General features: G+C 52.0%; 2 protein-coding genes across 7 annotated transcripts; both read right to left on the reverse strand.

The window, feature by feature from the left end:
- Window positions 1–14: 14 nt before the first annotated feature.
- On the reverse strand, window positions 15–2923 carry Gpt (glutamic--pyruvic transaminase). Its single transcript, XM_041672010.1, has 11 exons — window positions 2571–2923; window positions 2354–2443; window positions 2164–2272; window positions 1920–2053; window positions 1537–1780; window positions 1296–1375; window positions 1075–1211; window positions 771–945; window positions 509–664; window positions 316–428; window positions 15–237 (listed from the first exon to the last, which is right to left on the reverse strand). The coding sequence occupies exons 1-11, from the start codon at window positions 2730–2732 to the stop codon at window positions 147–149; spliced, it is 1491 nt and encodes a 496-aa protein (XP_041527944.1). The 5' UTR covers window positions 2733–2923; the 3' UTR covers window positions 15–146.
- Window positions 2924–4682: 1759 nt separating this feature from the next.
- Ppp1r16a (protein phosphatase 1 regulatory subunit 16A) lies at window positions 4683–27352 on the reverse strand. 6 transcript variants are annotated; one of them, XM_041671999.1, is made up of 11 exons: window positions 27231–27352; window positions 8455–9447; window positions 7800–7870; window positions 7575–7720; window positions 6697–6800; window positions 6499–6623; window positions 6280–6405; window positions 6118–6193; window positions 5908–6037; window positions 5610–5772; window positions 4683–5312 (listed from the first exon to the last, which is right to left on the reverse strand). In XM_041671999.1, exons 2-11 carry the CDS (start codon window positions 8711–8713, stop codon window positions 4938–4940), a joined length of 1575 nt encoding a protein of 524 aa, XP_041527933.1. In that variant the 5' UTR covers window positions 8714–9447; window positions 27231–27352; the 3' UTR covers window positions 4683–4937. The 6 variants fall into 6 exon arrangements, with proteins under 6 accessions (XP_041527933.1, XP_041527934.1, XP_041527936.1 ...); XM_041672000.1 differs by having other exon boundaries at window positions 27209–27341; XM_041672002.1 differs by lacking the exon at window positions 27231–27352 and adding an exon at window positions 26963–27120.
- Window positions 27353–27716: the final 364 nt, after the last annotated feature.

Genomic DNA, 27716 nt, shown 5'->3' on the forward strand with positions numbered 1-27716 from the left:
ACCCAGGCAGCCACTTCAAGTCGGGCTGACACCCAGCTTTATTAGGGACCTGCAGGGACAGGTACCCAGACCCTAGGCAAAAGCAGCAAATACTGAAGGCTCCTAAGGACCCTCAGCTGATTCAGTCACAGGCCGTCCAGTGTGAGCTAGGAGTACTCCTTGGTGAACTTAGCATGGAAATGCCTCAGTTTTTCCAACAGCAGCCTCAGCTTCTCAATGGGGGGCAGAATGGTCATCCTGAAAAGGACAAACAGTAAGCCTGGGGCACAGGCCCATTCGTGGGGGGGGGGGGGTCAACACTATACCAGGTCTCACCGGAAGTGATAAGTGCCTTCCTGTTGCCCAAAGCCACTTCCAGGGACCACACAGATGCCAGTCTCCTCCAGGAGGCACAGGCAGAAGAACATGTCAGGAGCCAGGCCCAGTTCCTGAGGGTCAGGAGGGTGGTTAGGTCACAGCTCCCAGGCCAACACCCTACCCAGCCCCCTCGTGACCCTGCGTTCCCCACCTGAGCACGCTGCACTGCCCGCGGGGGCAGCTGCACTCGAGGGAAGGAGTACATTGCGCCCTGCACTGGGTTGCAGCGGATCCCGGGGGCCTCGTTGAAGACCTGCTCGGTGAGTTTAGCCTTGGCTGCCAGCTCAGCCAGCACCTCCTGCCTCTCCTGCAGCCACAGGAGGGAATAATGGAAGAGAGTTTCGATGTCTCCCCCTGGAGTCCCACCCAAAGCTGGGTCACCAGACATCTTTGGCCTGGCCTGGTCTGCTCACTGCTTGAAACTGCTTGAAGGACGGCTCAGAGGGTGCTGGTGGACTGACCACCATGTCCAGCAGGGCCTGGCCCGGCACTGGTGGGCACAGCCGTACACTCATCAGTTTGGCCATCTGTTTCTGCACCTCCGCATCCATGTTTACCACTTCCACATAGCCACCACGGAACCCGCACCTGCCGGGAAGAGCACAGGTTGAGGCTGGTCTGGGAAGAGGGTGTTGAGCTGCTGAGCCATGGCAGTGGTCCCAAAAGTTCTCTACTAGTTCCGGTTTCACCACTACCACCCCCTGCGCCTGTACGCACTCGCCCATGTAGCCCTTCGAGACCGAGTGGAAGGAAGCAAGCTCCTGCTGCGTCGCGTACGGCGGCCCCATCTCCGTGAGCACCTTCTTAAATGAATGGAACTGAGAGCCCTCGGCGTACACGTTGTCCTGGTATACCTGGAGGGGCAGCAGTGTCATTCAGACTGGCTGCTGAGCTGCTGCCCACTGCCATGTGTGCCCTCCTCCCCCGGTCGTCTGTACCTCATCAGCCATCAGGAAGAGTCCCTCTTCAAAAGCAAAGCGGATCACAGCCTCGATGCATTCACGGGTCTGCACCTGCCCTGGAGTGTGGAGATGTCAGTCACGGGCAACAGAGAACCAAGCTCAACCCAGGTGCTCTGGGGTCAGGAGAGCTGGAGCAGGTCCCAGAGGAAGAGGCGGGGCTGGAAGGAGGAGTCCAATGAGGCGGAGCTAGATGGGGAGGAGCAGATAGGAGGCGTACCAGTCGGGTTGCCAGGGTTGATGACGCACAGAACGCGAGGGCAGCAGCGGTCACGTGCCTGGCACAAAGCGCGCCGCAGCTCCGCGATGTCTAGAGACCAGGCACGCTCTTCGTCCAGGTAGTAGTCCACCTGCACGGCGTCCAGCTCAGCCAGAGCAGCCGAGTACAGTGGGTACTGAGGAATGGGAATGAGCACACCTGTTCGCGCGCGGCCTTCACCGGCCACCAGCAGCTTGAGCACTGTCTGTGGGTGGGATAGGAAGCACAGTGTTAGTGCAATCAGGGTTGCACGCCCCCACCCCTACCATGAGCCGATGCTGCTGCACCAGACTGAGCCTGATCTAGCCTCACACATAGGGCTACTCTGGCCTGGCCCACTCTACCACAATGGCGTCGCTGGCCCCAGTGGACAGAAATATGTTGTTTGGGTCTGCAGGGATGCCTCCATCTCGCCTCTCAATGTACTGTGCCACATCTTCCCGGATCAGCTGGATGCCAGAGCTAATGGTATAGGCACCTGAAAGAGGCCAAGCTAGTGAGGGGGGGCAAGTCCTGCAAGCTTCCCAAGGGACCTATCTCTCTCTGCCCCTCCCTAAGGCTTGGACTCCACCGGGAGCAAGCACTTACCCAGGCTCTGGCCCCCGCATGCCTGCAAGATGCGTTCTGCCCTTCTCTTGACATCCTCTGGGAAGTCGGGACTGCTCATAAGTTTGGGGTAGACACAAAGGGCTAGGACCTGGGGGGAACCAAATAATGAGGCCAGGGCAGTTTTGGGGTGGGGGAGGAGGTGTGACCACCGGCAGTACAGCAGCCTAACCTGGCGGAAGAAGGTAATGGGTCTTTGCCCCATGGCCTGTGCATCGCCAATGTTGGCACGGATGACTTCAGTAAAGGGCTTCTTCACACCCTGGGAAAGGAGAGCAGGCAGTGAGATCTGACAGTTACCCTCCTGCCGTTGTCCCACATTCCCTGGGCTGGGGACTAATTCACCAACCCAAGTTTAGCAGAAGGGCAGCGATTGCCCAAGGTAATACCTGACGCAGCTCCTGCTCCAGTTCCAAGGCGCGATGCACTATGGGTCCTCGAACGGCATACTCCACCCTCCGCACACACGGGTTCATGGTATCCAGAGTTAACACCTTCCCTTTCAGTCCATTCCTTGAAGCCTGGCTTTGATCATTCGCTCTTGAGGCCATGACTGCTCAGACCAGGCAGGATACTGGCTCAGGAAGTAGACCGGTCCAAACGTGGAATCAGGGCTGGGAATGGGGAAGTCTGCTGAGGTAAGACACCACCCTCTGCACCACAGCCTTCTGGTCCTACCGAAAGGGGCAGAAAGGACTGAAGGAGCTGCAGCACCCTGGGCCCCGCCCCACCAGTCTGGGCACAGATCTGCCCCAGGGAGGCAGAGGGAGGTGGTAAGGCGGCAGGCGGGGCTTGGGGCGAGGCCCAGTGCCGCCTAATGTCCCAGTGAGGGAGCAGGAGACCCACTTGGGGAGTAGGGACAGACGGATGGCTCAAGATCTGACATACTGGAAATGAGGGGAAGAGAGCATTCAACAACCGGGTCTATTAAGAACAGAGCCAGGAACTACTGGAGCCTGACCCTAGCAAGGGCCAGCTGAGGCCTAGCCCTCTCCGACCTGACACACACACACCATCTTTGCTTAAGCAAGTGGACGTATCTCCTTCTCCTAGGTACCTATGCCAGGCTCCCTATATCTGGGGAGCACGGAGGGAGGGAAGGGAGGTGTCCGGTCTCTGGGTTCCATGGGGACTGTCAGTGTTACGGTTGGACCTTGGTCCCTGATGAGCACTGCAAGGGTTTGTGGGGAGGGGAAGAGCCTGGAGACAGGACATCTCGTCCTGGACACCTCACCCTGGGCTGCCCTCATGCCCTCTCTATACACATCAGCCTGAGGTTGCCCTTAGGGCCACAACCCAGGCCAAGGGTAACTAAGTCCCCTTCCTTCTTGCTCCTGATTGGTAGAGAACAGGAAGTGAGCTCTGATAGGCCCACAGAGTCCCACTCCCACTGGCCTTATAGGTCAAGCTCAGCACTGAATATCTAAGCCCCTGGACACATCTATGGCTCAGGCTGAGGGCCTGACTTCTCAGCTAGACAGCAGGCAGCTAGGAAGGCCTGAGGTGAGCCTTGATCCCTCTGTCCCTGCAGGCTGGAAGAAACACCACTCGAGGCCCTGGGCGGAGGCACCTCTGATCTCTTGGCCCTGATAACATGGTGGCCCCCCCTCTCACTGGCCTTTCTGGCCCTTAGGCCAGAGCACAGATTAATATAGGCTTGGCCCAGGCAGAGCCTGCCCCTGCCTGCCTCCTCCCAGCAGGGCCAAGCAGCAGCAGCGGTAGCAGGTGGACTTCAGGCAGGACACAGTGCTACTCTAAATTTAACCAGCAGCCACCAGCCCTCCCCCAAACCCGTCCAAGGACACTAACCCTCCAACCACAGGTGCTAGAAGAAGGACAGGCCCTGGGGAAGGACACGAAGCTGGTCTGGTCAGTGCTTATGTCACCTGGTAGGGATAGCCATGCCAACCAAATGTAATGGGACATGATCTAGAATTGCCTTCTTCCCTCCAGCCTGAGGCCCCTAAAGGGCCCCCCTCGTTGTGATGCATTGTGCCTAGCCAGCACAGCCTGAGTGGCCAAGTGCTTGTCACCTATACCAGCACAGGCGGAAGCTGGCAGATATGCCCCAGGATCAGGGCTGCATGCCAGGAACCAAGACCATGACCCTGGGAAGTGCCTACAGCAAGCCTTCTGCCTCTTCTACCCTGCTGGCTCTGGCCCAATGCTGTAGAAAATACAGTATCCCTTCTAGCCAAGGTCCCTGTCCCTCTGCATGGTTACCCTCTGCACTTCCATGGAGAATCTTCTTCCAAAGTCTCCTGCTGCCTTCAGGAAAGCAAAGGGTTACAGAGGAGCCTCCAAGAAGCTGAACCAGCCTGGAGAGGTGGAGGTAAAGGCAGGGCTTCTTGCCTGCGGCCTTGAGCTTCCCTCCCACAAGAGCTGGGGCTGCCACCTGCAAACCCCAGCATGCATCTACAGGTTTGAGCACTCCAGGGCATGGGTGGCTCCTAACCCAGCAGCACTCCCTGCCCCTTCCCCAGCGAGACACACGGGGAGGCTCAGTGGCAAACAGCCTTTATCAAGAGTCACAGGATAAGCAGCCTGTGGCCTGAGGCCCACAGGTACAGCTAGCTCTGCATAGTCCATCCCTGAGCAAGGTGGCCAGTGTCCTGGGCTGGAAGGGGGTGCAGGGCTCTGTGCTGGCTCCCCTACAGCACTGGGGCATGTGCTGGAGTGGGCCACCAGGCCAGAGATCATGAGGAAGCCTCTGGCTGGGCATGGGGTTGAACCCTGCCATACTGAGGGGTCACATTTCACATGAGCAAACAGCACGGCCTCTTCTCCACAGGAGCCTCCTCCGAGGGGGCAGTGAGCTTGAGCAGAGGTGGGTCCCCAGTTGTTCTGAAGCCACAGTCCGGTTGGGGGGTCTCAGTGTCAACAGACAGGCCAGGCTCAAAGGTCTCAGGCCCTTCAGGGGCCGGTCGCTGCAGCTTTGCGGCCGCACGCTGGCGTTTAAGTTCTGCCAGTGTGTGGTGCGCCTTGTCCCGGACGAGGGCATCAGGGGCGTTGCTCTCCGCAGGACTCAACTGGTAGGAGACACTCCGGTCTAGACGCTTCGAGTACAGGTGCTTCCCTTGCGGGGCCCCTACTTGGCCATTGTGTGGCCTGGCCTCCTCAGAGCTGTCTTCCTGTGGGCAGAGCCAGGACCCCAGAGGCCATCGGGAGGTGCTTTTTCTCACCTATCCCACCCAGCCTTGGGCTTCAGGTTGTGTGAAAGTGGCAGATGGACAGACATGAGAGTGGGAAGGTCCGGGGCCTATACCTAGGAGAGCCTAGGTAGACAGTGACCTGCAGCTTACCCACACTGCCTAGTCCAACTAGGGAAACACCGGGGGCTAGCAAGGATAGAGGACTAAGTACTAAATAACAAGATCGCATGCCAAGTCTGCCCCACATGTGGGACAGGACAGGGGCTGCATCCTCACCTCTGGGGGCTGCAGCCGGAGCTCAGCATCTGTCTGTTTGTCCTCATCCTCTAGCGGCTCTGGACTGGTGAGTGGTGACTGTTGCCACACAATGGCCTCCTGCGCATGCTCCTTGCGATACAGGTTGGTGCGATGCGTCAGGCTCACCCGCCTCACCACCTTTCTGGGGAGGGAGGAAGTTGAGACCTCGTCATCCAGCTCACAATCTCTGCCTACTGGGGTTCTGCTGCCAGCTGACATGCGCGGGGCAGAGCCTAGGTCTCAGCAGGTAGACAGTGACCTGCAGCAGGAGGCTTACCCACGGCTGCCTGCACTAGAGGTCCGCCTGCGCAGCAGGGAGCGCTGGCGGCCCTGGGCCCTCAGGAGCGCATCTTGTTTATGCTTGAGCTCTAGCAATTTGGCTCTCACCTCCTCATCCCCACACACGTCTGAGAAGAGATGGAGAGAGGTGTCACAGGCATCTTCACGGCCAGTCCCTTCTGCCAGATGCAGGCAACCCCACACTCACCGAGGGGTGTCTCGTCCACCAAGGATTTTCCATTCAGATCAGCCCCATGTGCCACAAGCAACTCTACCAGGTGCACCTGCAGGCAGCCAGCAGTAGCTGCTTGGCTGAGGGCTCCAACTAGAGCCAGGAACCTTCCCTCTCCCTGCTCTTGTGGACACTCACCTGGCCCCAGTAGGCTGCAGCATGCAGAGGCTCCCAGCCATCATGGTCCTTAGCGCTCAGGCTGGCTCCTTGCTCCAGCAGCAGGGTAGCCACCTCACTGAACCCATTAGCAGAGGCGATGTGCAGCTGCAGACAGACCACTCAGCCCTGAATCCCAGCCCCACACTCCTTCCAAGTACCTGCCCCAGGACAGACACCCCCAAGTGACTGAGTCCTCACCAGCGTGGCCCCATGGTCCAAAGGGTCATTGAGGTTGGCACCAGCACGCAGTAGGCTCTGGAGGTCATTCAGCATGCACAGCTCTGGCACTGCCCGGGCCTCCTCAATGCTGTCCTGGGTGATACCTGAGGGGCAAGCTGGCTCAGAGAGGGCATGACCTCAGGCATCACCCCCTGTGGGTAGGCACAGCACACGCACCGTGATTGGCCATGGCAGTCTCGAGGCAATCCAGTGTCTGCTCATCCTCACACAGGTCGTAGGGCATGTTCCCGTCGGTGTTGACTGCAAGGAGCTCTGCGCCTCTACAAGGAAGATTGACAAGCCACTGGCCTCCTGCTTTCATAGCAGTTCCAGCAAGGAGCCCTCAGTCCCCATCACCAGAGGCCCTCAGGCTAGGACTGTCCTGAGGAAGAAGAAAACAAAGCTCCTGGCTCCTGCTGGAAAAGCCACCCTTCAGCCACAGATCCTGTCTTCAAGCTAGACTTAGCAGTTTCTGTCCATCTAGGCTTCAGATCTATGATGCCCATCTACTCCCATAAATAGGGTAGAGGCACTTGCAGATGTACAAGGACTCTGGGGCTCCAGAACACAGAAGGGGTGCCTGTGCATTATGGAAAAGCAGAACCAGAAGAATGCCTGCAGTCCATCACCAGCTCCAAGAGGAGTCCAAGGAAGCTGCTAGCTACACAGCCCTCGTCCATTACCTACGTGTGGGAAAGAAACTCATATGCTTCTATAGGTACAGGACCAAGTTTCTATAGGCGAACCTACTAGAGAAGTGAAGCCACTGGCCTCTCTGCTCCACCTTCCTTGTTAGGGTAAAGGCTTCAGCTGTACCTTGGCACTTCCCTCCTTACCAAGCCCATCCTCAACACTGACCAAATGGCACTTTCCTATGCAAACTGTGGAGAGTCCCTGGGTTCAGAGTTGGAAATCCAGCCTGCCAAGCAGGCCAAAAGCACAGTGAACACACTCTTCCCCTGGATCCCAGGTAGGGTTGACAGAGGAGGTAAAGACAGAGGAAGCATCCCTGAGGGGTCACCTGAGCCACCGCCTGGACACCCAGCAGGTCCTACCGTGAAATGAGGAGTTCCACCAGATGCAGATGACCGCAGGTAGCTGCAGCATGCAGAGGTGTCCAGCACTCACTGTCCCGAGCATTGACGTCAGCCCCAGCCTCCAGGAGCTGCTGTGCCATCTCTCGGAAATCATCAATGCAGCACTGCAAACAAGCAACCTAAGCCCCATGCCCTGACCCCCAGAGAGGCCAGCCTGCCCACCCCCACTCCTGCAGGGCTCACCTGGTGCAGTGCCGTCAAGCCATCCTCATTGGCCAGGTTGGGGCTAACCCCACTACTAAGGAACTGGCGAACTGCAAGAAAAGGAAGGCAGGAAGGACCTAGCTCTAGGTCCTCAAGAGCTAGCAGATGCCTCCTTCTCCAGGCCCCAGAAGTTATATACAAGCACAGGGTGCAGAAAGGAAAGGGGGCCTGCTAAGGTTAGGCTTGTCTTCATACTAGGAAGATTCCAGTTAAAGAAGATAAAAGTCAAAGGCAGGACCTGGGGAAATGTGTGGTAGTGCCAGGCCACGTATGCTCTGGGACCCACACTGGACCTGGCCAACACCTACTTTCCATCTCTAACCAGAGGCGAGCAATGCTAGCCCACTCTCCAGGAGCCATGCACAAAGGGAATGGATTTGCAGGAAGCCCTGCACTCTGTTGAGGCGGTGATGGCTATCAGTCCAAGTACTATTTCTCTGCAACCACGTGTGTCTACCCTGTGCTCCGACCATCCTTTCTCTGGTGTTCTCAGAGAAAGACCTCCTGCATGCGCCCCTATGAAGGACAGTTGACTGGGGCTAGAGGACGAGTTCTGAGCCAGCACACAGCAGGGCCACACCCAGACAGATGGGAGTGCCTACTGTGCCCTGCCCTAGGACTCGGGCACACTCACCTTCCTCTAGGTCGTTTCGGGCAGCAGCCTCCAGGAGAGCAATGCTGGGAGGGAAGAGGACCTGCTTCCGAGGACTTAGGTCAGACACCTCCTTCCGTGGTCGCTCCTTGTGACCCTTCTTGCCAAGGGCCTCCTTCTCAGCCTGGGCCCACATCTTTACCTGCTGGGCACGTCGCTTCTGGGCATGCTTCAGCCGCTCCTGGGTGCTCATCCTGCCTACCATGGGCATCTCTGCCAGCAGCTCCAGGTGCTCGGCCATGGTGGTGGATGTCTGCCCACAGGGTTGATTGGGGCACCACAATTTGGATTTGCGGGGACAGGACAAGCCTGAAGGGTGGGGCAGCTGGCTGGACTGGCACCCTTGGGGGCATCCCCTTCCTAAGACTTGGTGCCCTCTGTTCCTGACAAGGCTGAAATGGAAGGCCCCACACTATGACCAGGCCCAGCTGCCCTAAGGGGCAGAGCCTAGGCAGGGAGGGCAGTGTGGCAGGGGGTGGGGTGGAAGGTGGGGTGGGGGGGGGTGGCTGCAGTCGTTCCCCAAGCAGGACTGACAATTTAACTGCTCAGCTGGCAGGGCCTCTGTATACAGCGCCTCGCCTCCCTCTTGGGGTCAGGGTGCACAGCCTGTGGGAAGTAGCCCTAAGACCTGGCCGGCCTCAGTCCAGGGTCTGAAGCTAATTACCCAGATTACAAAGTTCCAGCTTCCTGGCACCTTGCCTAGGAGAATGGAAGGCAGGGCCAATCAGCAGCAAGCCCCTGGCAGCCCCCGAGACCCTCTGCTCTTCTTCCATGCTGGCTGCCCTCAGTCCTCTGGCTGGTGTCCAGCCAGCACAGCTAGGTCTCAGGAGGTACAACAGCAAAGGCCAGGGCGTATGGTCAGTCCTGGGGGTCCAGCTTCCAGTGTCCAAGGGTAACAATCTCTAGGCAGTGAGGAGACAGGAAACCTGCCAATATTTTCTCAGGGGAGTCTCCCCTTCCGGCCGTCACACACACCTGAGGAGTAAATATGAATAAGGAAACACACCAAGGTCAGCTCATGGGGAGAAGCAGGGCACCAGACGAGTCCTGTGTGGGACCCACCTTCTGCCCACAGCACACAGAGTCAACAATATGTCCTGGGGCTTGCTCGGCTTGCTCCCCATACACTTAGGGAAGAGTAGGACAAGGACTCTCAGGACCCTATCTATCCTTTCCAGAAAGGCTGTGCAGGCTAAACAGTACAACAGAAACAAGAGAACTGCCACCTCAGGGCCAAGTTCAGAGTCCTGGCTGGGCTGGGCAAGGGTTCTTCCCTGGCTTTCCAGGGATAGCATAAAGGCTTAACAGACTCTGCTCCGAGTCCTTTGTGGCCTGGCATTTGCCCTGCTCCCATCACGAAGCCAGTTCAGGCCAGTCAGTATTTCTGCCATCCTGAGTGGCACTCAGCTGAAGTCATGGGGACACCAGACCCACGGGGAAGAGGAACTAAGAGATATCTCCCTGCCCCCATCATTAGACAAATGGAAAGCTATCCTGATGCCCTTGTCCTAAGGACGAGAAGACAACCCGAGGACAGCAGCCACGTGTCAAGTAGAAAGCAGGCTGGCTTTTGGGTGTCTCATCTAATGCACATCTGCAAACAGTGCAAGGCTGCAGAGGGAAGATAAGTATAGCGAACTGCCCAGAAGGCTGTCTTCCCCAACTTCTGGACCCACCTTCCTGACCTTTCTGGAACGTGCCTGAGGACAGACTGTGTGAAGGGGATAGGACTACAGGGGACTCAGGGGACCCCAGTGAGCCCAGGCCTACCACACATATCGTCCACCGACAGTTCACACTCCAACGGCGTTCTAGCTCAACTCCCAGCAGGCTGAGTTCTAAGCTTTCAGTCCCCTGATCCCAGGAGCTGGCTGGCTGGCTTTCCTCCAGAAGCCAGCCTCAAAGGGAACAGGCCAGCTGAGAGCCAGTGGGCTCTTCTGAAGTTCTAGGAGGAAAGCCACCTCCTGCCTAGCTGAGCCTTGGCTGACCCAGCTGACCCTAAGGCGTGGTTCCTCTTCCTAGCCTGCCAGAGTCACGAAGACCTACTAAGGCTTGATAGCCAGTCCAACCGTTCTACCAAATGGCCCCAACATCACACCCAGGCCAAAATGGGGCTGAGGAAGGCAGCTCCTGCCCTACTTCCACAAATCCTTCTTAGAGCCTCTCTGGAATGTCAAACAGAGATAATTTGGTTGATTTACTCCAGATCTGGGCTTCAAGCCTGGCTGAGCTGAACCAGGAATGTAGGACCCAGCACAGGAAAACCTCCTACAGGACTTTGACCCCAATCCCCACCCTTCAGCCTGAGCACCACTGGACTGACCCAGCCTACAGAGAGTCCCATGGGCAGCTGGCCTTCATCCTGCACGAGATCAGCACCCTAACTCCAACCCCATTCTCTACAGTTCCAATGAGAACACAATCAACCTCTTGGGGCTCACGGCTTTCCTACCCTTCCCAACTATAAGGCCCTTTAGGAAGCACTTACTATCACTCCCAATTTATACTCAGGAAAACCAAGCCATGATAGCCTTTGCTACAGACAAACCAATTCCGCTGGTTGAGAAAGCTATAGGTACTGACTCCAGCAGGACTAAGCGCTCCAGACCCAAATGAAGGGCTGCTGAGATAGCCCTGTCACACCAAGAAGTCCTTTATCAGCTGCCCAGATGTTGCCCACAGACCTGCAATGACAGCTTCCCATCTGATGTGTAGCCAGCACTGCCTTGTTAATCACCAAACCACAGTGCCTTTTAACCTACCACATGGTATCTGTAGTGAGCCTGGAGCCCGAGAGCTACAAGGAGCCTAAACACCTGGGGAACAGGAATAGTATGGGTGGAGGCAGATGACCCAGAAATAAGGACAAAGGAGAGGTGTCCAGAGAAAGGACAAAGAGCTGAGAGGAAAGGAGGGAAAGGCTGGGAGGACAGCTAGAGGGGGCAGGCAGGGCACCGTCCACAGGTTGGGAGGACAGCTAGAGGGGGCAGGCAGGGCACCGTCCACAGGTTGGGAGGACAGCTAGAGGGGGCACGCAGGGCACCGTCCACAGGCTCGGATGCTCACAGACGAGCACCCACAGTGCCTCTCTGAAGGTTCATCTCCAGACCCAGAATGTTTTCTCTGATACCTGTCCTGTCTCCTAGGACCCCTATTACTGAAGCCCATTCAGCAAGTCAAGGCGGCAGAGGAGAGAGCTTCTGTGTCCCAGGCTGCACACCATGGAGGAAGCTGGCACCTGAAGAAGACATGGGGCAGCAACAGGGAAACTGATCAAAGAGGCCCTGAGCTGAGTGTGACAAGAGGAAGTCAGCTGGAGAGTTTATCTGGTTTGTAGCAAGATAGGTGCCTCCTTAGAAACTCATACTAATGGGCATGCAAATAAGGTTCCGTCATTCTGTAGAATAATATCTGTGTGTTCATTTCCGCCACAAGTCAAAGCAGATCAGTGTCTGAAAGCGGCTGCAAGATGCTGACATGGATGTAGAAGCTGACAAGACTCTGGATAAACAAACACATATCAGCAGTCAAAACAATGGCCCAGAGGCCAGAGTGCAGTGGCATTTTATCTGTTGGGAGGTTCCTCCTGGAATTCCCAGGTGACTCTAGTTTGTGTCCTGTTGATAAAAGCCAAGCAGAAGAGTGATGACCCCTACCTGTGCCCTCTGTACAGCCAGCAGCCCACTGAGACACCCTTGTGCCATTTCTATTCCCAGGTAGCCTTCCTGAGTGTGAAATGAAAATGGATTTGTTTATTCAAATAACAGACGTGGGAGGGCTCAGCCCACCATGGGCAGTGGCACCTGGGAAGGTGGTCCTGGGTTATAAGCAAGGAAGCTAAGTAAGCCATGCAGATCAAGCCAGTGACTGGCAGTGTTCCTCTGAGGATTCCTTAGATGACGCCTGTACCCTCCCTCAAGCTATTTCTGTTCAGTGTTTTATCATAGCAACAGAAACCTAACTAGAACACCACACTATGGTCAAAAGAGCACTAACAAATCGTGCTTATTCATCTATTAAAAAAAATAATAAAATATGCTAGGCAGTAGTTGCACACGCCTTTAATCCCAGCACTCAGGAGACAGAGGCAGGTAGGTCTTTGAGTTCGAGTTCAGCCTGGTCTACAGAGTAAGTTTCAAGACAGCCAGGGCTACACAGAGAAACCCTGTCTCAAGAAACAAAACAAACAAAAAAGACATAAGATCAGACTGGAGAGACAGCTTGGTGCTTAGAGAACTCCCTAGGTTCAGGTCCCAGCAGTCAAGCAGGCAATCACAGCCACCTGAAGTTGTCCAGAAGTCACACTGGCCCGGGTCCAGTCCCCACTGCTATATACAGACAATGGTGTGCACATTTATAATGGTAAACATGAAAAAGACTTGTGTCAGAAGGAAGCAGAAACGGGAACAGGTGTGGGGGAAGTACTTGTGCCTGGTACAGTGTAGCTGAACTTAGACCACATGAAGATTACTCCTGGTAGAAACTATGTCGAGAGCTCTGTACTTGGCAAGGTGAGCGTAAACTGCCACAGCACAGGTACACTGTGGCACCTGGAGAAAGAACAGCACCCAGGCACCGGGCAAAGAATGAAGGTAAGGCAGGCGGTCAAGCCACCATGAAGCACCTGGAGGAGCTGCGAAGGCCTTCACACCGATGGCAGAGACTGGAGAATGAGGTGGGAGGGCAAGGAGAGATCCCACAGCAGGAAGTGGGCAGGAAGACATTCAAGGGAAATGGGATCAATTACAGGGAACAGGACTGGGAATAACAGGGAGCTACACGGGAGGAAAGGGCCAAGAGGGCAGATGGAGGAGCTTCAGTGACAGGACACTCCAGAGAAAGTGCTCAAAAGGCAGCGGTCATCAGGAGTATAGACAGAGCCCATGGCCCTGTAGGAAACTGGGTGGCAGGAAGGACCCTCAGAACCCATACTGACACAGGAGGGCCACAGAGGCCCACACTGTGGAGGACTCAAATGCTGGCAGTGGCAAGCTGCCTGGGAAACACCAAAATAAACTCCAGGCAGCACACACATGACCTTAAGAAAAAGAAAGCCAGCTGGGCAGTGTGGCACAAGCTTTTAATCACAGCACTTAGGAGGCAGAGGCAGGCAGATCTCTGTGAGTTCCAGGCCAGCCTGGTCTACAAAGCAAGTTCCAGGACAACCGGGGCCACATAGTGAGATACTGTGTCCAAACAAACAAACCAGAAAGGAGAGAGAGAGAGAGAGAGAGAGAGAGATCGATCCTGATTTCAATTCCCAACAACCACATTGTGGCTCACAACCATCTGTAATGAGATCTGGCACCCTCTTCTGGCCTGCAAGCATATATACAGACAGAATACTGTATAGATAATAAATCTAAAAAAAAAAAGATTAGAGAGAGAAGAAAAGAAAAAAATCCAAGAGTATAAGGACAAAGGACGAAAATGTTTCATAACCCTAACACACATACACACACAGCGAGAGAGAGAGAGAGAGAGAGAGAGAGAGAAAGCGAGCTTTATAAACAAGACACAAAACCCAGAAACTGAAAGGAAATCCCACAAATCCGATTACACTTAGCTTTCACAAGTCTGTATTATAAAAAGGAGATGAAATTAAACCTACATGGAGCACAAGGTATGGTGGCTCACACCTGCAATTTCAGAACTCAGGAGGCTCGGATACGAGGATCCCAGTAAGTTCAAGGCCAGCCAGAACATTATATCTACTACGTAACATTATATAAATCCTTTATTTATATAATGAGTATATATATAAAAGAGTGAGTACATTCACTCTCAGGCCCTGACTCACAGGACTCAAGCGCGGGCAACACAGAGGTCCTAAGGCTCTCACATGCTGAGGTGGCTCCCTGCAGCTCAGCAGCCCCTTGCAGAGGGAACCCCTCACCACAGCATTGGCTTAAATGGCAAGGGAGCTTTGACCTCTGCTCCACATGTTCCCAGGACCTAAAAGCCAACAATAGGTTTTGGAATTTGTTTAGTTTTGTTTCTAAACAGGTTCTCATTATACAGCCAAGGCTATCCTGGAACTTGCTTTGTAGACCAGGCAGGTCTCTAACTCAATGGAGATTGCCTGCTTCTGCCTCCTGCATGCTGGGTTTAGAGGTGTGGACCACCACCTCCAGACTGCTTTAATGGTTGCCCAGTGATACCGGGAAGCCCACATCCTCTCTTGATGGACTGCAGTTTCTCAGTGCGGCTCCCATCCCACCGGCTGCCCTCTCAGTGGGCTCCTATCCCCCCCCCCCCACACACACATATACACAGAGCCTTTATCATTACACTTGCAAAGCACTGTCTCCTCTCCATGGAGTCTTGTCCTACACTGTAGCGGAATTCCTGATGATCTGAGTATTCTCATGGATAAATTCTGCAGGTCTCTGCCACCTCACTGACCTCTTCTTCCTGCTAATGCCTCTGTCACAACTGTACCGTCCACCTGATCACCAAAGTAGATGCCCTCTCCCATAGTATCACTGCAAATCCCCATTCCTTTCCTGTCGCTCCTATGACCAGGAACCCAACCCCAACACTCGAGCACTCACACATACACAGTCCTGTTCTCGCTCTGCTTCCTACCCTCCACCCTGACCAGCATCAGTTCCCGAGCTCTCTGACCCTGTAGAGTAACTAAGGGAACCACTAAAGCTCCTAACACAGACAGAGCTGTCTGGTCCTGAGTGCTGCAGCCTAGATGCTACAGAAGACTCCCTGTTTTCCTTCCCTTGGTCTTCCCTCAACAGAAACCTGCATCTTGAGAAGACAGCACCAGAGGAGCCCTCTGTCTACTATCATGAGAGAAACCCCGAACACAAATACAAAGAGACTTAACAGAAGGCCTGCACAGAGAATCATAAAATAATATTGCAAGGTAAGAGATGAGACCTAAGCAAACAGAGGGAGACCCTCACGGGTGTGAAAACTGTAAAGTGGGTGTTCGCCCGCTCATCCCAGACTGTGCCGTTCCCGACAGTGCATCGAAGCTCAGCATGAAATGTGCAAGAACGAGCAGGACGGTCAGAACGAGAAAGTCTGACTTACCTAGGCTATATTACATAGTCCAGCTTATTATGGAATCCAGTACCTAAGCCCCTGAGTGTTTGAGTGTTTGCTTAAGGATAAAGGAATAAAGCAGGGAGCTGGAGAGGAGGTTAGGTCAGAGAAGTGCTTGTTGTGTAAGCATATCCACAACATCCACAGAAAATCCCGAGGCTGTGGCTTGTGTCTGCAACCCCAGGGGAGCTGAGCCATCTTGTAGCTCACTGGCCAGTCACTGTAACCAAATCACAGACTCCAGCTTTGTTGTTGTTGTTGTTGTTTGAGACAGGGTCTCTCTGTGTACAGCTCTGGCTATCCTGGAATTTGCTCTGTAGACCAGGCTGGCCTCAAACTCACCTCAAATCCACCTGCCTCTGCCTCCCAAGTGCTGGGATTAAAGGCGTGTGCCACCACCACCTGGCTACTGAGCTCCAGCTTTAGTGAAAGATCCTACCTCAAAAAATAAGGTGGAGTTGGCAAGGAGGTGTAGATACCTTTAATCCCAGCACTCAGGAGGTAGAGGCAAATAGATTGCTATAAATTCTGAGGCTTGCCTGGTCTACACAGTAAGTTCCAGGCCAGTGAGGGCTACACAGTGAAACGTTGTGTCAATAATATAAATTAAATAAATACAGGAGAGCAACTTAGGCTAATGCCAACCTCTGGCCTTTCCATGCACAAGCACACATGTCCTCTGCTCCACATGTCCACACCAATGTACACATGCACACATTCAAAGCAGTAAACCTGGGCTGGGAATGTAGCCCAGCTGGTAGAGTGCTTGGCCAGCATCCACAAAGCCCTGAGTTCAACCCCCAGTATGTCATAAAATCAAGCGAAGTACTGTATGCCTATCAGTGTCAGCATTTGGGAGGCAGAGGAAGGAGGATCAGAAGCTAAATGTCATCCTGGGCTATATAGCAAGTTTGAGGCCATTACAGACCACATAAGACCCTATTTCAAAAAATAATAAACAAAGCCAAGTGGTGGTGGCACACACTTTTAATCCCAGCACTTGGGAGGCAGAGGCAGGAGGATCTCTGTGAGTTCGAGACCAGCCTGGTCTACAGAACTAGTTCCAGGACAGCCAGGCCTACCATACAGAGAAATACTGTCTCAAAAAAAAAAAAAATACAGCACTTGGGAGGCAGAGTCAGGTGAATCTCTGTGAGTTCAAGACCAGCCTTGTCTACAAGAGCTAGTTCCAGCCGGGCGGTGGTGGCACACGCCTTTAATCCCAGCACTCGGGAGGCAGAGGCAGGCGGATCTCTGTGAGTTCGAGACCAGCCTGGTCTACAAGAGCTAGTTCCAGGACAGGCTCCAAAACCACAGAGAAACCCTGTCTCGAAAAACCAAAAGAGCTAGTTCCAGGACAGGCTCCAAAACCACAGAGAAACCCTGTCTCGAAAAACCAAAAAAAAAAAAAAAAAAAAAAAACAAAAAAAAAAGAGAGAGAGAGAAGCCAAGAAACAAAATAATAATCATAATTATAATTATAATCACAACCATAAATAAACAAACCAGTGAGAACCAGGCATGGTGGCTCATGTCAGTATTCCCAGTACCCTGAAAACAGAGGCAGGGGTATCACCATAAATTTGAAGTCAGTCTTATCTACACAGAGAGTTCTAGACCAGCCAAGATTATACTTGATATTAACCCAAAACTATACTTGATATTAATCTCAAAGAAATAAAACCATCTAGGTCAGGGGAGAAGGCTCAGTGGTTAGGAGCACACACTTTTCCCAGCACCTACACTGGGCAGCTAACTTGAGTTCCAGGGGATCCAACTCCCATTTGATTTCCATGGGCATGCATGTGCACATATACACCACATGCATAAATAAACAATAATAATAAAACTTAAAAGGCTCTAATCTACACATGAACGTTCATAAAAGGCTTTATAATAACCAAGAGTTAGAAACAAGCTGTCTGGAAGAGGTGGACAGCTAGAAAAACTATGGTCTGCTCCAGCTGTCAAGTGTAGCTTAGATGGACGCTGACAGCAAAAAGGTGCCATGCTTTAAGAGTGTCAGTAGGGCAGGGCGGTGGTGGCACACGCCTTTAATATCAGCACTTGGGAGACAGAGGCAGGCGGATCTCTCTGAGTTCGAGGCCTGCCTGGTCTGTGGAACAAGCTGTAGGACAGCTATGGCTACAAAGAGAAATTCTGTTTCTAAGGGAAAAAAAAAGAGACTATTGGTAGAATATTCCAAGCAGGTCCTTCATACTCACACATAACAGTTCTAGACAACAGACGAGAGATGCCCAGGGCTCTTGGAGTAAGGGTGGGGAGCTGGGTGTAGAAGGCCTAGACTGTCTCACTTCTGCACAGGGCTAGCAAGCACACACAAGTTCAAGGGAAGCTGTGAACCCTGCAGAAAGTCGTGCAGCGTATCTCACTGTTTTGAAATCTGTATTACACAGGTAGGCACAGCAGCACTAAAGGGAATCTAGGGAAGGGATTTCTATGGACCACTTCTTAGTTACTGCATATGGTCCAACCCACTTCAACATAGAATGAACAAGAGCTGAAGTGGCTCAGCGTTTAAGAGCACTTGCTGCTCTCCCACAAGACCCAGGTTCAGTTCCCCGCACCCACACAGCAACTCACAAAGATCTTTAACTCCAGTTCCAGGGGCTCCAGTACCCTCTTCCGACCTTCGCAGGTACCAGACAAGGTCAGCAAAATACCCAGACACCAAAAAGTCAAAAATTTAAAAAGACACAAGTAATGTCAACAGCTTGGGAGCCTTAGGCAGGTAGTCAAGATCAGTTTGAGCTATAAAACAAGACTTCAAGAGAGAGAGAGAGATAAAATTAACACTGACTACTTAAAAGACCAAAGGATTAGGTCAGACCCTGTGGTGCACACCTTTAGTCCAAGTACTCTGGAGGTGGGTGGATCTCTGTGAGCTCCAGGCCAGCCAAGGCTCCACAATAAGACCTTATCTCAACAAACAACGAAGACTAGTTGAAGGGAGGGATGAAGGACTGTGGACTTCTCGTGCCACAGCTGTCTGTGGGACAGAAACATGACCCAGCCCCCACCACAAGGTCTGTGGGACAGAAACACGCCCTTGTCAGCCACCCACCACAGGGGTCTGCTGCTCTACAGGAACAAAGGTCCAGGCTTCCCACACACGGCTCCCTGAAGCTCACCAGTGTTCTGACACAGGGCATGTGGAAAGCCCCTCTCACATACCAAGGACATAAGGCCCTCCAGAGAGCCTGTTTTCACTAGCAATAAGAATCAACAGGGCGACCTGGGCAGCAGCACTGTGGAAAACAATTTGTCGTTCTAGAACCTGAGCAGACAAAACTGCCATCAGAAGGCACTTGAAGACGGCCCTGGAGGCCAGAAGAATAAGCATCCCAGTTTCAAGGCAGAGAAAGCTGAGAATCCACAAGAGAGAGGCTTAGGTTTCTGGGCTCACCCTGTGGAGTTCAGGCAACTTCACTCACAACCACTGCGGCAGGCCAACAGGTATCTCAAGCCCCAATCAGGCCCTTCATCCACAACCCAAGACACTTGGTGTCTAACATCCCCGCCCTTCCCCCACCTTCCTCTACAGTAGGGCTCCACTCCTGCCTGCCTGCCTCTAGACTCCTGCAGCAGTTCTCCTGTGTCACTCATGAGCATAGCTCCTGTGGCTCTCCATTTTCAGCCTCAACCACTCACCAAGCAATGGACAAAACTCTTAGGAACTGAGCTCAGAGCTGGGAGTGTCCTCAATATCAGGGTCCTTGCCCTGAGTCCCTCTACTGTATCTCTGCCACTCCATCATGGTGACCGTCACCCAGGCGGTCCTCGGATCTAGAAAGGTGAGCTCTCTGCTCTTCCTATCCCATGCATTCAATCACTTATTTACTCCATACGTGCTTTCTGAGCTCAACCTTCTCCTAGGAGCCTCTTCCTCTGACGTGGATACTTTCTGGATCCAGCATCATTTAAGGAATAAGCACAGAGCTAAAATGTGCTCACCAGATAAGGAAGCCAGTGTATCGAGGGTCAGGTGGGCAAAGGCACTATGTCTTCTCTGTGCTCCCTATAGCCCATTCACTCTGCATGAGGACAAATGTCCGAGAGACACTCCTGGTCCTAGGGAAGACCCACTGGAGGCACTGAAGCCTCCATCTCACAGACCTAAGAGAAAACCCTCTGAAAAGCTGGCCCTCAGCCCCAGCTGAGCCTCTAGATGACACAGTCCTAGCTGGCAGCATGACCACAATCCATGGTCATGAACACAGAGCCAGGACCAGCTAACTGAGTGTTTCTCACATCCCTGACCACAAAGACCTCAGACTAATCAGATTTTTGTTGTTGTTGTTTGAGACAGGGTCTCACTTTGTAGCCCAGGCTGGCCTCAAACTCACAGAGATCCACCTACCTCTGCCTCCAGAGTACTGGATTTAAAGGCATGCAGCACTGTGTCCAGCTTCCACCCCACCCCCAAGATTTTGAGACAGAGTCCCTTCACTGTAGCCCAGGCTAGTCTATACTGTGGAACCCAGGCTGACCTCAAATTTACAGGAATCTTCCTCTCTGACCCTCCTAAGCAATGGGATTACAGGCTTGAGCCACTACACCCAGCTCAGTGTTAATTTAAAAACACTACATTTGGGAGCAATCTGTGTCTAGCCAGAGTACACCAGACTTCAAAGCACTCTGTCCACCTCGGCAACTCAACCGTGGCCACTCAGGTTGCTGTGATGTTCCCACATCCATGTGAGTCTCCACCAGGCTCTATTGTTTCCCACTGGCTCACAGTCAATTACCAGCCTGAACTACAGCCTCCCTGTGTGCTGTACATTATCAAGAGTCTCCTCTCTGTTAATCCCAGCACTTGTGAGGCAGAGGCAGGCGGATCTCTGTGAGTTCGAGACCAGCCTGGTCTACAAGAGTTAGTTCCAGGACAGGCTCCAAAACCACAGAGAAACCCTGTCTCGAAAAACCAAAAAAAAATAAAAAAAAGAGTCTCCTCTCTGGCCAAGTAGATCTCTGAGTTCAAGGAAAGGTTGATCAACATAGCCATAGCAAATTCCAGGCCAGCCAGTAGTAGTATGTAATGAGACCCTATCTCAAAAACAAAACAAAACAACAAAGAACTTGTCTTTAATCCCAGCACTAGGGAGGCAGAGGCAGGTAGATCCCCCATGAGTTCGAGGCCAGCCTGGTCTACAGAGCAAGTTCCAAGAGAGCCAGAGCTGCTACACAAAGAAACCCTGTCTCAGGGAAAAAGAAAAAAAGAAGTTTCCTCTCTGGGGACATAGCTTAGCTGGCAGAGTGCTTGTCTGCTATGCTGAACATGGATGAGTTCCATACCCACCACTGTGCAAACCAAGTGGGCATGTGGCACACACCTTTAATCCCAGCAGTCAGAAAGCAGGTGAATCTCTGAGTTCGAGGCTAGCCTGGCTTATGGAGCAAGTTCTAGGACAGCCAGGGATACACGGAGAAACCCTGTCTCAAAAACAAAAACAAAACCAGGATGGCACATGCCTAAAGCCTCTTACTTGGAATTAAAGTCAGAGCCTGTGGCCTGGCTGCCCTAACAAGCCACCTACCCTCAATAAGCCAGTTACTGAATCTGTCCATCTACCAAGGGAGGGCACATGCCATGAAGCACGCATGAAGCCAGAGGACATCTTGCTGGTTCTCTCCTTTCTACCGCAGAGGCCCTGGGATGGAACTCAGGCCATCAGGCCGGGCAGCAAGCACCTTGATCACATTCAGTAAAGCAACAAAGAACCAAATTAAGAGTAAAAAGAAAAAAAAAAAGATTTATTCAATTTTTCTCCACTGGGAAGACAGACAGAGATACCCAGAGTTAATCCCCTCCTGAGCAAGTCCCCTTCTCAATGAACCACACAAATACATCTCCTTTAGTTTTTACTACTGCTTGCTTGTTTTAATTGGCTTAGTAAGGAGGAGTGGCTAACCCTACTTTATTGGGACTGTTAAGAGTCCAGGCTCTGACATTCTCTTCAATAACAAACCTGCACTCCGGAGCTGAAGTAGGAGTGTAAGTAGTTCAAGGCCATCCCTGAATGGCAGCCAATTGGAAGCCAGCCTGGATTATAGAAGACTGTCTTAAAAAAAAAAAAAAAAAAAAAAAAAAAAAAAAAAAAAGACTTTTAGCTCTCTTCTCTGATCCTGCTTCATAGGCAACTCACACCTGCTTACGCTCTGGTCTCAGCTGCTCTTCTGGTTCTCATCTGAGGCTCTGAGTTCTTTTTCAATGCTTCCACTCCCCTGACACAAGCAGGAGAACCATATGAAATTCATTTTTCCCCTATTTTTTTTTTGATCTACAAAAATGAACATTAGCCAGGCCATGGTGGCACAGACCTTTAATGCCAGCACTCGGGAGGCAGAGGCGGATCTCTGAGTTCAAGGCCAGCCTGGTCTACAGAGTGAGTTCCAGGACAGCCAAGGCTGTTACACAGAGAAACCCTGTCATGAAAAACAAACAAAATTAATGTTCTTTAGCTCAGTAACGACAGGGCTAATTGTTCCATGGGAAGGACCCATATAATTGCACATGTAACACTTTCAGCCAGCTCAGTACCCATGGCTGAGTAGAGCATCTGGGAAGGCCCCGCCCAGATAGCAAAGGAAGCTCTCTCAAACTTCCTTTCCTTTTGCCATCTGGCTCCAAACTAGGTTTGATTAACCCAAAGCAATATGTCAAAGGCTAAACGTCGCAGCAGACATCTGCATTTAACACTCAGTGAGGACGAGGTGAGGACAAAGGAAGGCAGACAAGAATCTAGTAGCCACAGGTACTACTTCCCATGCCCTGTCCTGCTTATGTCTCTACCTGGGCTGTGACCCCCTTGTAGATTGGAAACTACAGTCTGTCAGGCAGAAAAGCAACAAAGCTAACAGAAGTGAGCTCTGAAGAGCAAGCAAAAGACTGTTCTGACTCAAACTTTGGTCCCAGAGAGACCATGACACTTGAGGCAGGTCAAACCTGCCTGGGGGCCAACTGCCGGCTGTGACACCTGGTTTGAAGCTGTGGACAGAAGAAACACAGTCATAAGGGTTCCAGACTTAGAACAAAGAATGCAGGGTCCTACAATGAACAATGTTCATGCTTCTGAGATTCCCCTTATACACAGGGCATGACCAACGGAGACACTCTCACGCAAAAGAAAAAAAAATTATAATTAGCAAACTCCTGGAAACAAAATGGGAGGAAAAAATGGTGGTAGCAAGCAAGACACTGAAATGGCCCTAAAGTCACTAACGAGAAGAAAGAAAAGGTACAGTACATAGCATGATCAAGTTCAACTATCTCAAGGAAGTCAGTCATGGTGGCACACAGGGGTACTTCAAAGAGGATCAAAGTTAGCCTCAGCAAGTCTGAAGCCAACCCAGACTATACAAACCTTGTCTCAAAATAACCAGATATAACATACTAAGGGCAGGGTGGCATATGCCTTTAATCCCAGCACTTCAGAGGCAGAGGCAGGAGGATCTCTGTGAGTTCCAAGACAACTACAGCTGTTGTACTGATAAACCTTGTCTTGAAAAAAACAACAATCAAACACCCATACAAACAAAATCCCTCAAGATTGCCAAATGTGATGTAAACTTAGCACTCAAAAAATCCTCACAAGTTCAAAGACAGCCTGCTCCGCATACTGAGTTTAAGACCAGCCAGGACTACAAAGTGAGAGCCCATCTCAAACAAACTCACAGGATATCAGAAAGGGGACTGGGAACGAGTGAGAAAGCAGTTTCCCTTTGAACAGAGCTGCTTCTCATGGGGTACAGGAGGTAAGAAAACAGATCCACAGACAAAACGATCTAATTTGCTAAAGAGTGATCGACGTTACTTCCATTTTTGCTTGATAGGACTTTGAACCTCAATGAAAGAATGAAATGTAGCTCTATCTCCCCAGCAGTAGGAAAGGAAAAAACGGACATTCCCAAATGAAAAACTTTTAGCCGGTTACCTACACAGCCATAATCATAAGAGAAAAGAAGTATAACCAAGCCACCTACCCTTCAATGCAGGAACAAACAAGACTGGGCACAGTCATACAGTGGAATATTACCAAGCTATAAAAAGGAATGGAATTCTGACACATGCTTCAAAAGTGTAAGACATAAAAGGCCACAGTTTTATGATTCAGCCTATGAGACACTAGGCAAACTCCTAGAGACAGGGTACAGCACAACCCTCCAGCACTAGAGGAGGGGAATAGGAGTTCCTATTAAATGAACACAAAGTTTCTGTCTCAAAAAGTTTGGAAACAGAAGCCAGACATAGCAATCTACTCCTGTAACTGTAACCAAAGAAATTTGGGAAACTGAGTGCCAAGCCTGCCTGGGATATACATATCAAGACCCCACCTCAAAATAAAGATCTGAGTGATGGGGCATGATATAATGGCAGTGTGCAATCCCAACAGGGAGGCACAGGTCAAAACATAACAAATTCAAGGCCACCCTTGTTATACAGTTAGAGCCTTCCTCAAATGAAGGAAAGCTGGAGTCGTAGGAAACAGAGTACTTGCCCCGCATGTGAGATGCCCTGAGTTTGTTACCCAGGGTTCAATCCACAGCATCACCAAAACCAGACCAACCGCCCCCAACACCACCAGACCCACGTGCACGTAGGAACACACTACAACTCCTATAGACCATCAAAAGGATAAAAATGGGACTACTTCAACAATTTTTTCCTGGTTTTTCAGAACAGGGTTTCTCTGTGTAGCCTTTCCTTGGCTGTCCTAGAACTGGCTCTGTAGACCAGGCTGGCCTCAAACTGGCAGAAATCTGCCTGCCTCTGCCTCCCGAATGCTGAGATTAAAGGTGTGTACCACCAAACCCAGTGACCATAAACTATATCTTTTAAAAATTTATTTTGGGGCCGGGCGGTGGTGGCGCACGCCTTTAATCCCAGCACTCGGGAGGCAGAGACAGGCGGGTGAGTTCGAGGCCAGCCTGGTCTACAAGAGCTAGTTCCAGGACAGGCACCAAAAACTATGGAGAAACCCTGTCTCGAAAAACAAAAAAAAAAAAAAAAAAGAAGCCAGGTGGTGTGGCGCACGCCTTTAATCCCAGCACTCGGGAGGCAGAGGCAGGCGGATCTCTGTGAGTTCGAGATCAGCCTGGTCTACAAGAGCTAGTTCCAGGACAGGCTCCAAAAACCACAGAGAAACCCTGTCTTGAAAAACCAAAAAAAAAAAAAAAAAAAGAAAGAAAGAAAAAAATTTATTTTGGGGGGCTGGAGAGATGGCTCAGAGGTTAAGAGCATTGTCTCTCTTCCTAGAGGTCCTGAGTTCAATTCTCAGCAACCACATGGTGGCTCAGAACCCTCTGTAATGGGGTCTGGTGCCCTCTTCTGGCCTGCAGGCATACACACAGACAGAATATTGTATACATAATAAATAAATAAATATTTAAAAAATAAAAATAAAAAATCATTTTGGTAATAATAACAATAAGGTAAAAATACCATTCAATATATGATAGAAAATACAAATTTTGTTGAAAGAGCACATCAATTGTATGCGGTCTGGGGCTGATTTTCTACAAAACAGCTAAAGTGTCTTGAAGGAAATCACATGGCTGGCAAATCTGAAACATTTTGGGCTTTTCTAAGCCCAAGCCTGTGGCATTCATCCGGGACTCCCACTGTACCATTGTCACCCTCATCCCACCTCAAGATCACTGTAGCCTCTGTCTGGAGAGTGCTCCTGCCACATCTCAACCACCTAGATCACACCTTGATCTTATGCATTACCTCCTCAGTAGTCTCCCATAGCTACCTTGTAACTCTCTTATCTCATCGTATTTTATTTGACGTGTCTCTTCTTCTGGATTTATTTCCGTTCCCTTAGAGTTTAGCCCAGTGCCTGACTTACAGGAAGCACCAGTAAACAATGAACAAATAGTCACTGGATGTCAGCACCACGAGTCCAACACAGAAGGGGGCTCACAGACAGGACACGCACAGGCTTTACTCTGGCATGTTCAAGGGACATGCACAAGGAAGTCCCGAGAGAGCCCAGAGGTAGGGAAACAGCCTGTGACTGCCTCAGATAGCTCGCTTTGACCATTAGGTGGATGTAGAATAGGTACTGGAGCGGGGCACGGCTGGGACAGAGAACGTGTGGAACCTCAGGCCTGGCAGTCTGCTTGGCTGTCTGTGACTGAGACACTTCGGCTGCCTGGAGCAAAGGCACTGCCATGATCAGCTGGCAAAACAGACCCTAGCGTACATTCAAGAATCCCTCAGACATAGTTCCAAAATCCCAACATTTGGGAGGCAGAAAGAGGTGGATCTCTGTGAGTTCAAGGCTGGTCTGGTCTACAGATCTACACAGTGAATTCCAGGACGGCCAGAGTTATGGAGAGATACCTTGTCTCAAAAACAAATACATACATACATACATAAGTAATAAGAGAGTAGGGAGGTGGTGGCACATGCTTTTAATCCCAGCACTGAGGAGGCGGAGGCAGGCAGACTCTGTGAGTTCGAGGCCAGCCTCGGCTACAAAGTGAGTACCAGGACAGGCTCCAAAGCTACACAGAGAAACCCTGTCTCAAAAAAGAAAAATACATACATACATACATACATACATACAAATCAATCAATCCATCAGAGAGAGAAAATGGACTCCATAAAGTTTTCCTCTACCCTCCACATGAACACCATGGCATGCACTCATCCCAAACAATAATGAATATTTGAAAGACTTAGTAATTCCAAAAAATAGGGAAGAAACCTAACCCAGGCATCATCAGGAGAGGTTGGGTAAAACTTGGAGGAGAGGCAGGCAAGTGGTCCCCTCAGCGCTCGAAAGGTCCCATCACCATGACAACATGAAGGCAGCATCAGGACAGGTTTCACCAAGCCAACAGTCCCTCAAAGAACTCAGCTCCCATGCTGGGCCAGTGGCAGCTCTGGTTTCCTTGAAGTGAATCAGGCAGCCTTCTGGAGAGCTAGGCTGCTTGCAGCAAGACAAAGCCTTCAAAGTAAACCTCAATTCTATAAGGTAATTCCTGGGGAGCAAAGACACCAAAGAGGGCTAATTGAGGAATGGATGCCCTCGCTTTCACCGGCACCCCCATGTAAGTAAAGACCAGGAAGAAAGGAGGGCTTAGGGGTCAGCTAGCTTTGCTCTATCTCCCGAGTCTGGGGCAAGCCAATACACACCTACCTCTCTTCAGTACCCAAATAATTGATCCTCTTTGCCTCAAGCCTCCGGCACTGGTACAGCCAAGAAACCAAAGAAACCCAAACGCTTTTCACAGGCTGGTCTACATTCCTCTCCTAACCACAATCCATGAGGCACAGCCTCCAGGCGAGGGCACTTGAAGCCTCAAGGGTGCTTTACTGAACTCCAAAACTCACATGAAGTATAGGAAAGTCCCTTCGCTGTCCTCAAGCCAGAATGAAGACTGTCGGCCGACCTACCTGACCAACAGGTTTCAAGAACTACCTTCGCTGTTAGGTTTCACACACAAAAAGAAATAACCCCTCCGCTGGCGCCTCACGGGCGCCCCTTCTGCAGGCCCCTCACGACCCATTCCACTGCCCGGCAGGGCCAACTCCGGGCCGCAGAGACAGCAGCTCCGGCTCACCCGCCATGCCCCGCCCCGCCGCGCAGCGCCTCGCCTCGCCCCGACCGCTCTTGTGTTCCCAGACAGGCCCGACCCTCACCTACAACCGCCGGCCGTCTCACCTGGAGCCCGGCTAATCGCTTCCCGGTCCCGGCCCGGCCGACCCTGGGACCCGGCGCTGCTCCAGGCGCCACGGGGGCGGGCCCCGCGCCCATCCTCGCCATGGCAACGCGACACTTCCGGCCCGAGGTGTCCGAAGCGGAAGCCGCGGTGCCGGGTGGGAGTCCTGGGCAGAGCCACTCTACAAGGGCGGGGCCTAAAGAGCGCCCTCCAGAGGCGGGGCCAGCCCCGGTAGCTTGGTTGATACTATGGAATGTTTTTTATGCTCTGTTCTGTGGCACGAACATCCTGGTGTCTCGAGTGCGGCGGGAAGGGCAATTGTTCAGGTGTTCCGGAAGGCTGATCTCTATCCTGGTCTTTGAAAGACGGGTTGGAGTCTTTCCTTCAAAGCAGAAGCGTCGTTGTTCGAAGGAGAGAGCAGCATGTCCCAGAGGATGGGCGGGCAGCAGTTTGGATGTTGGTTGGGCCCTAGGACACAGTGGTCAGGG

This window comes from Microtus oregoni, unplaced genomic scaffold (assembly GCF_018167655.1).
Source record: "Microtus oregoni isolate MIOR12 unplaced genomic scaffold, Mior012 000022F_ref0000154, whole genome shotgun sequence".
In the NCBI taxonomy this organism is placed as follows: domain Eukaryota; kingdom Metazoa; phylum Chordata; class Mammalia; order Rodentia; family Cricetidae; genus Microtus; species Microtus oregoni.

What these genes read in the sequence shown, in the direction of transcription:
- Gpt (XM_041672010.1), bottom strand. Translation starts at nt 2,732, where the DNA reads ATGGCCTCAAGAGCGAATGATCAAAGCCAGGCTTCAAGGAATGGACTG. An exon ending in CCATTACCTTCTTCCGCCAG is followed by an intron (nt 2,273 to 2,353) that starts GTTAGGCTGCTG and finishes GGTTCCCCCCAG; the next exon opens with GTCCTAGCCCTTTGTGTCTA. An exon ending in GGGCAGTGCAGCGTGCTCAG is followed by an intron (nt 429 to 508) that starts GTGGGGAACGCA and finishes CCTGACCCTCAG; the next exon opens with GAACTGGGCCTGGCTCCTGA.
- Ppp1r16a (XM_041671999.1), bottom strand. Translation starts at nt 8,713, where the DNA reads ATGGCCGAGCACCTGGAGCTGCTGGCAGAGATGCCCATGGTAGGCAGG. An exon ending in GTGGAACTCCTCATTTCACG is followed by an intron (nt 6,801 to 7,574) that starts GTAGGACCTGCT and finishes TCTTCCTTGTAG; the next exon opens with AGGCGCAGAGCTCCTTGCAG. An exon ending in TCTAGTGCAGGCAGCCGTGG is followed by an intron (nt 5,773 to 5,907) that starts GTAAGCCTCCTG and finishes CTCCCTCCCCAG; the next exon opens with AAAGGTGGTGAGGCGGGTGA.